The sequence below is a fragment of the Bactrocera dorsalis genome, chromosome 2, assembly GCF_023373825.1.
Source record: "Bactrocera dorsalis isolate Fly_Bdor chromosome 2, ASM2337382v1, whole genome shotgun sequence".
Lineage (NCBI taxonomy): Eukaryota > Metazoa > Arthropoda > Insecta > Diptera > Tephritidae > Bactrocera > Bactrocera dorsalis.
This window is the reverse complement of record NC_064304.1, coordinates 42,343,828-42,353,087: the sequence shown is the minus strand read 5'-3', so window position 1 is coordinate 42,353,087 and position 9,260 is coordinate 42,343,828. Positions and strand designations below refer to the sequence as shown.

The 9,260-nt window shown below is 37.8% G+C and overlaps 1 protein-coding gene across 2 annotated transcripts; it reads right to left on the bottom strand.

Annotated features, from left to right (window-relative positions):
- Positions 1-7,705: 7,705 nt before the first annotated feature.
- Positions 7,706-8,932, bottom strand: LOC125776422 (zinc finger matrin-type protein 2-like). 2 transcript variants are annotated; one of them, XM_049448222.1, is made up of 2 exons: positions 8,205-8,932; positions 7,706-8,082 (listed from the first exon to the last, which is right to left on the bottom strand). In XM_049448222.1, the coding sequence occupies exon 1, from the start codon at positions 8,813-8,815 to the stop codon at positions 8,222-8,224; it is 594 nt and encodes a 197-aa protein (XP_049304179.1). In that variant the 5' UTR covers positions 8,816-8,932; the 3' UTR covers positions 7,706-8,082; positions 8,205-8,221. The 2 variants fall into 2 exon arrangements, with proteins under 2 accessions (XP_049304179.1, XP_049304180.1); XM_049448223.1 differs by having other exon boundaries at positions 8,242-8,932.
- Positions 8,933-9,260: the final 328 nt, after the last annotated feature.

The window sequence follows — 9,260 nt, the reverse complement described above, 5'->3', positions numbered from 1 at the left end:
CAAAAAGGAAGACCTCACAATCTGCACAAATTACCGTGGGATAAGCCTCCTCAACTTCGCATATATAAGGTTCTATCGAGCATACTGTTTGAAAGATTAAAGCCAAGCGTCAACAAAGTGATTGGATCATATTAGTGTGGCATTATGCCTGGAAAATCAAAAACTGTCCAGATATTCACCATGCGCCAAAACTTGGAAAAAGCCTGTGAAAAAAGGATCGACACACACCACCTCTTCGTCGATTTCAAAGCTGCTTTCGACAGTACGAAAAGGAGCTGCCTTATGTCGCGATGCCTGAATTTAGTATTCCAGCACAACTAATAACACTATGTAAACTGTCGTTGAGCAATATCAAAACCTCCGTCAGGATCGGAAAGGACCTCTTCGCGCCGTTCGATACCAAACGAGGTTTCAGAGAATCAATCTACTACTGGAGAAAATAATTCGAGCTGCAGGCCTCTTCAACCGCACCGTTAGTTCTGCTTTCTCCAGAATGGATAGGGAAGCGAAGCAAATGAGTCTGATGGCAAGACGAAATATCTCCTGTCATCAAAAAAACAGTCGTCGCAGTCTCGACTTGGCTCCCATGTCACTGTTGACAACCATAACATCGAAGTCGTAGATAATTCTATCTATCTTGGAACCAGCATTAACACATCCTCAAAATAAAACGCAGAATAACTCTTACCAACAGGTGCTACTTCTGACTGAGTAGGCAAATGAGAAGTAAAATCCTATCTCGACGAATAACGACCAAACTCTACAAGTCACTCATCACCCCCGATGGCAACATCTGACCAGTCGGCGTTACGAGTTTTCGAGAGATACGTTCTGCGAAAGATTTATGGTCCTTAGTGGATTGGCGAATGCCGCAGTCCAGTCGATGGAACGATTACTTGTACAAGATAGACGACGACATTGACATAGTTCAGCGAATTAAGAGATAGCGGCTACGCTAGCTAGGTCAAGCTCTGAGAGTATTCGATGCAGTACCCACCGGGACAAGCTGAGGAAGATTCCCATCTCTATGGAAAGACCAGTATAGAAGGATCTGGCCACACTTGGAATCTCCAATTGGCGCCAAACAGCGAAGAGAAAGACAGGTAAACAATACGTTTTATGGGTAAAAATCTGTTAAAGACGATATGAATTGGTACTAATAGTCGAGACTATGTAACTAAGTTTATATAACTTACAAATTGCTTTCGGGCTTCTGTCCTTAGCACAGCAAACTTTCTTAAATGAGAATATAATTTATCTATCCATCACCACCGTCACGCTTAAACTTTTGATTAACGGCACTCATTGCTTCATAAATTTTCAATGTGCATAGACAGAATCCATTGCAAACACACACTAAGGATTCGACAATGGCTCTCAAGGAGTTGTAACCTCCCTAAGATTGAAAAAAAATCAATAAATTCTCACTTCAACCACGGCAGAGCAGCGCAAACAACGGCTGCGGCGGAACCGAGACAATCAATACTTGCGATTTACACACTTTTAACTTCCAGCCAGACAATTAATCATCATTTCAGCCACCAGACGTATGTTCACATATGTTCGCGCAGCAGTGGGCCGACAGTAGACGTTGGCGATCCACAGAGTAGAAAAGGGAGCTCCAAGTGCGAGATTGACTCTCGGTATGTATGTTTGTATGTATGTAAGCAATAGTAGCTGCTGTTGGCGCTGAAAGGCTCAACTATGTAACAATGGGTGACCAGTTGGTGAGGGGAGCAACAGCGAGTCGTTGCACTTTGGAAAACTATGGATTTGTTCCACCATATGTGTGTTCCACGTGTGTGTGTATAACCGTTTATAATTGCGTCAGTGGAAAAAAATATTTGTTGTAGCAGCGGATAACGGTAGCGCGCAGTAAATTAATTCACCACTTTTACCTGCAAAAGCTTCATAAAAGCAATCAATTAAAATGCTTCGATAAAAATCTGCAGCAACACAGGCGCATACATACAAGCAGAAACTTTTAAACTGTGCATGAACGAAGCCAGACTTGCTTACAGGCGCATATGCGCGTATAATAGTACGTATTTATGTAGATATTTATGTATGTATATGTGGCAAGGGCATAAAAGCACCTACGCCAGTGACGGAAGGACCAAATTGCTGCAAAACGGCGGCAATATAAATGTCAGCGCATAAAGCATATGTACGCAGAGCATACATTCACACATACATACATACATTTGTATGCACATACGCGAGTAGGTAACGGTGCATAACGAGTTCATTGCGGTTGAGGTGACAAAGACCGTTGGCTTTTGGGCGCAACTGCTGTAAATAATTTTTCAAAAATACTGCACCGTTGGAAAAATTCAATCGAATGAACTTGTAAAGCATAAACATATAAAATGAAACAATAAATAATTATGAGCAAACATAACTGTCGCAGCTGCGTTCCCTGGTTCTAACTGCTACGAAGGCATACGAGTATTCCATATTTTTTTTGCGCTGGCTTATCGCCTCAATTTAATCTAGCCCATAATAATGGTGCTTTACAGTTAGTATATGCACACACACACTCGCACCTGTATGTATGCAAGCACTTTGGCAGCGAAAATGAACAAACAAATATTGACCAACTTGCATGTTGCACTAAACAAGTGTAATTATGCTAAGTAAAACGGCTTGACGCTACTGTGACTTTGCATACAAAACACGAAACATACAAGTACATATACACATTACCCGTTATTGTCGCGTCAAAAGCGACTATGTAAATTACTTTTATACCCCCTCAACCCTTTATTACCGCTCGCGTTATTACTCATATGCAACTAAATCTGCACTTTTGTATGTACATGAGTGTGTGTGTGTGTTAGTGCGGCGCGGGTCAGCGAAAGGTCGCACACGTCACGCAGTCGCCGATTACACAAATATGCCACAATTAAATACCAGCGAGGTATTTGAAGCGCAAAAATGTGGTTAGCCATAGGCGTATGGGCATGAGCAAGCACAAACACACGCATACATACGCACATCTTTACATGTCCATATGGTATTTATGTAAATGCGCGCACGAAAGCATGCAAAAATTTGTTTATTTGCCTTCTGATGACAGATATGCTCGCGATTTCGATAAGCACACACGCGCATATTTATGTGTGTTTGTTTGTTGGACAGTGCGGTAGATATGCACAGGCCGTGCGTGCTTAAGCGGTGCAACCCTGTATATGTAATTGCATTCACGTGCATGCACCGGTAGATAAGAAGAGTTGTAGCCACTGCAAGTCATTGGCTGCATGGTCGATAATTAAAATATTTTCGCTTAAGTGAGTCATAATAAAAGTAAATACAGAAATATACATACATCTTTATATATATAAATCTTCTGACCGTGTGTTTGCCTTGAGATTGCTCCTAAACGGATGGGCCGATTTTGATGAAATTTTGTCTGTACGTTCAAGGAGATTCGGGAAAGGTTTATGTTTACAATTTGGTCCACTGGAAAATGTTTTTTAAATTATTTTTTCATTTTTAATCAATTTTTAATTTTGTAATGTTTGATCGATAGATGGCGCTACCATCGCAGTATCCAATATTCAAACCTTAAATTGGCGTAAACGTGTATGAAACAAAACGATGCCAAAGTAAAAGGCGATATCGTTGGATATATATCATTACGAGGAAAAGTCGGAAAATTGGACATTTCTAAAAAGTAAATTTTTTCCATACACATTTTTTTTTCAATTTTTGTTTATTTTGTTTTTCAATATTTTGATTTGTAAATTATTTGATTCGTTCAATTTCGGTCGCTTGCTTTTTTTTTCGTCTATTCAAAAGAAAAATTATTGAAAATTATTCAGTGAAAACTTTACGTGTGTTTCACACAAAGAGGTCAATTGCAGATTGAAATTTGTTACGAAGCCACCAAGAGGTCGACCTAATATCGGTCGGTGTTCTTTTTGCCAACAAAGTATGGCAGGCCAAGGCAAGGCAAGGCAAGAAGTACTCCCAGGATGCGGAGACATACGTTCGGAATTATAATTCGCGGTCAATCAGCAAGTGATCGTCACGATGTTACAGCACGACTTTTCCTACAACAGTTACGATGTTTGATTGTCTTTATCTTGAAGCAACGTATATGTGGTGCTGTTGGATGAGATGTACTTTGTTGAGTGGCAAAAACCTCTATTTTGCATGCACACATTCTTCTTTGGATGATGGTTACACCATAATATGATTCATGGACCTTGCGGACATTACAATCCCACTTCGGTTTGTATGTCTGACAATAAATGCACGAAACACTATTCACTCTGCTTTTCTTTCGGAAGCACAAACTAGAAATGGTAGATATCAACTCTATCGGCGTCGCTCACCAGATAACAGAACGTTCAGCATTCAACTTAGAAGAGTGAATATCGAAGTTGACAACACATGGATCGTACTGTATTCACCATTATTGTCTAATTCACATTCAAAACTCATATCAGTGTTTAGTATTGCAGTTTGGTGAAATCGATAAAATACGTTTGGAAATACGTGACCAAAGGAAGCACAACATTCGTCAGTGATCCATTTGCAAGGACATTCGGAAATACTTTGATATTATAATTGGGATGCATCGTCGAAGAAATAGTTACACAGAAAGCAAGGCCAACCAGTAGATTGACATCCAGGTGTCTTATTAACTAATGCATTAGGACGAATTTACACAATCCACCCGAAAAACAACGATTGTTTCTACCTTCGGTTGCTATTGATTAAGGTACGCGGTTCAACTTTATTTGAGTCATTGTTTACTGTGAATGGTATATGGGAATATGTGAAAGTTTTGGAGAAGTAAGCCAGCAATTACAAATGCTGGAACACGTTAATCACTGGAATGAAAATGAAGTTCGCATACTTTTCGATATAAAGATTGTCAAAGACATTTTACATCGTCTTCGCTAAAAATTGGAAATGGTACAATAACGGTTGATACTTCCGGTGGTTCGATATCAATTCCATCTTCCCTTTATCAATTCACGAAAGATGAACTCATCACGAATGTTCGGACATTGGCCAAATTATCGTAACTACGATTCCTTAAGTGCACGCGCAATGTTAGCTGCCAAAAATACCGATGTTGATGACTTAAACTGGAAGATTCAAAGTCAAATTCCGGGAGACTTGCGTTCATACAAATCAATCGATCATCTTGACAATGACGACGACGCCGTCAATTATCCAGTGAAATTTCTAAATTCTTTGGAGAGGCTTGGTATGCCACCGCATCCTGTGCGTCTCAAAGTTGGACCTGTCATTATTATGTTTCGCAATCTTCATGCACCGAAACTGTGTAATGAAACCCGACTGATTGTGAAGCACCCATCGAAAACAAGGGCGCAGAATGCTTGATTGTACGAATTCCTTTGAGTTCTAACGATTTGCCATTTCAGCTCAAATGTATTCCGTTTCCAGTGAAAATTGAATTTGAGATGACGATCAACAGGATAGTCGCATAGTGGGTGACATAAATTTGAAAATGCTATGTTTTTCACACGGCCAGATATAAGTGGCGTGCACACGAGTTGGAAAACCATCTTCTCTGTACATTAACGCACCGGGACAGAAACCAAAAAATGTTGTTTATCAAGCTGCGTTACATTGAAAAAAATGTAGAAAAATCTCAATTAAATGATATCAACACAATATGAATTTTCATTTCAAATTTCTTTTCATTTCAAAGCATATAATTTCACGCAGGACAACGGCTGCGGGGTCAGCTAGTATGTATATACATATTTAAATACACATATGTATGTATGTATGTATCTTAGCGTTGCACGTAAATACATATGCAAGTATGTATATATGTATGTATGTATACAAAGTAACGGTTTCATGAACATAGGTACAGACAGTATTTTTACTTATGTCCCAAATCAACTCCTTTTCTTTTTTCCCCAAGACACCTCTAATTTATAGGAACGACTATATCATATAAATAGCTGTCATGCAAACTGAACGATCAAAATTATATTCTCGTATGGCAACTCCTATAGTTGTCAAGAGTGTTCTGGCTTCGGTGAAACCGAGGTTAAGGTTTTTCCTTGTTTAAGATATATTATTACAGAACTAGAGTTAGAAACTCGGAAGCTATTTACTTATAAAGGTCGATACATATAAGTACATACCTTTTTATTTGTATCACAACCCCATATACTATCTAATATAGTATTTCTCTATAATATGATATTATCAGTAACTCAGAGGATCGAAAAACGGTTTCAAACAAACAATTATTAATAATTCTAAAACAGCTTAAGTTGGCTTGTTCGTTAAATTTGATTTAGACATCCAATAAATTGGTGTTGCGATTACCTGCACCAGTTTCGGACGACGGTTGCTTGTACACAGACATTTTCTCAGCCAACTCAAATCGTCAGTTCTGCCAACATTAAAAAATATCTCTCTAAGACCCTGAAGTAGAGTTAAGAAGAGTATGAGAGTTGTGATCGAATTTAAAGCCAAAAACGCAATGAGTACCATTGATCAATCGCCGTATTTCCCAGATTTGCCTCTGTGTGCTTTTTTCTTGTTCCCCAAAATGAAATTGCCATATCCAGGTGTTTGTCTCAAAAATTTGGCTATTCTTGTTCATGAACAACTGCTTTTTATTCTCGTTTTCAGTGAGCTTTGCAATTATTATGAACACAACTGTACATATGAAAATGTGAGGACCAAAAAAGCATTAAATTAAACAAGTTTGCTAGCTGTTAGCACAAATAAAATAATAACGATCCTATGCAAAGTACAAAACACAAATGATTCGTGCCACACGAAGCTGCATTTCTAAGCACTGCCATGCAAAAGGCGATTTCCGCTTCTAGTTAGAACATCTACAACTCTTTTGTGGTATTATAAATGTGTGGAATATGTAAATCTGAAGTATTGTATATAAAGTATGAATATTATAATATTTGAAAAGCGTATAAAACCACATGAAAGAAAAGCGAACACCACTTGGACGTTCAGTGATTAATGCTGCCTTTTTTTCTGATGGGAAGAAAAAACTTTTGTGGGTTATACTTAAGGGGTTATTTACAGTTAGAATTTCCATTTTTCTATTTTCTCAAGGAACGCCAATGGTTCTCTTCTGAAACTGGCGGAGGACAAAACAAAAGTTTTACTCATAAGCACTAGGAAGATAGAAGAAAGAGTAGACCTTATGCTAAACAAATAATTGCAGTGCATAGACTTCGGGTAATAAGTGCTTTCCGGACTTTATCAACCGATGTTGCTGAAGTATTAGCCAGCATGCCGCCCATTGACATCCAGGGAGATAAACTCGAACGTTTATGTCAGCTATAAGGCCTAAAACAGTATCGACAAGGACAGAGGAGAGAAACAAGAGCACTAAAATGTGGCAGAAGCGGTCGAATTCCTCATCCACAGGGCGCTGGACTCATCGACTTATACCGGACCTCCACTTGTGGATAGACAGACGACATGGAGACCTAGATTTCCATCTGACCCAAATACTTAGTGGACATGGGTGCTTTAGAAGCTATTTTTTCAGTTTCCACAATGAGATTAGTCCGAACTGTCCAACGTGTACAGAGTATATAGAAGACTCTGAACATGTACAGTGGACCAATACACCTAATTCTATTAAATTACGACACTTTTATTTGTTATAAAATGAATAAATTTTGTGTTTTTTTTTATCCATTTAAAGAAATGTATATTTAGCATTAAATTTAGCATATCAAAATATTTTATTTTTTACACAAATAAAAAAAAATAATGCTAAAGCTTAAAATTGGCATAATTTATATCAAAAAAGTTTACGTACACTAATGATTATTTATATAAATCAAAAGTAATTACAATAGTTTTAAGCGGTTTTTGGCCTAATTTTTGTTCCCTAGACATCGATGTATGCTCCCCACTCAATTTCTAGTATTATTTCCGGATATTTTGACCCACTAAGTCCATTGTCCAGCTTTTTGGCCTTATTTTGATGAAATTCGATGTTTTCGAATACGATTTTCCCAAATGTTCCAGATATTTTGAATAGGCTTAATGTATGGTGATTGCGGGACCTATGGAGTTATTTTTAATTCCATAACAACCCTGCAAGTACAAGATAAAACGGGTGTTTTGGGTCGTTATCCTGTGGTAAATAGAAATGGCTGCTGTTAACAGCAAGCACACTTAAAATTTAAATTATTTTGTTAAAATGTTCAGAAATTTACGAATTTCTTGTTTTCTTCTAAGAATTCTTTTTGGTACCGCCAAATCCAGAAAATCCCATAATAGCTGCCATATCATCAGATAAACCGCCACCCAATAGATCGGTATCACTGGCTTTCCTTTTACGCTCTTTCCGTTTCTCTTTTCGATGCTCCTTGTAACGTTCTTCCTCCTCTTTAGCTTCACGTAGGCGCCGTTCCAACTCGTAATCTTTTTGTTTTTCTTCCATATTTTGTTTATTCGCTTTAAATCGTTCTTTTATTTGATCGACAGTACTGCGCTCCACTTTCATGGACATGCCCAAATTACATTGATGTTTTTTGCCATTGATATGATCAAGAAAATTAATTGAGTCTTTAACGACACAGTCGCATACATTGCAATAGTAGCCACCAGATTGTGAGGTAGGAGTGTTCTTGTTTATAACAACGCTTTTTCCGAGTTTACTGTCAAGATCGACTTTGTAGTCCCGCCGCTTTAGGTTCTCGCGTTGTATGGGTTCTTCATCCTTCGGATTTGCCTTAGCCGTCTGGTTTTGTAACCTTTCCTGTGCCAGTCGTTGGTATTCTGTCTTATCCCATTTTCGACGATGATCATCCGGTCGCATAGACATTATAAGCAACTATAACAACTTTAAAAACCTTCTTTTATTTACAAATATAATTTCACAAATTATCACAACTCAAGACAAGGCTCGAAGGACCAAGTGTTTCATTCTACGTGAACTATTTTAGTCTGATTTTATTTAGTATTTTCACGTATTTATATATAATTTTTAGAACTATCTTAACTATCTTAATATATGTGTATGTGTGTATGTTCATATGTATGTAGCACATTGTTTATGCTACATGGTAAGTTGTTGTTTTCAATCTATGTTATGTGACCTTGGGTTTGTTTTGCTAGTCGCTAAAATGTATTCTAAGAACCCATGGATTATCATTTGCAAACATCTTATCCTTAGTAATGTTTGTGTTATTGTCTGTTGAATGCTATTGTTTTGCATGACAATGCATTTTAACTATGTTTATGTATATGTGTATGTATGTATGTTCAAT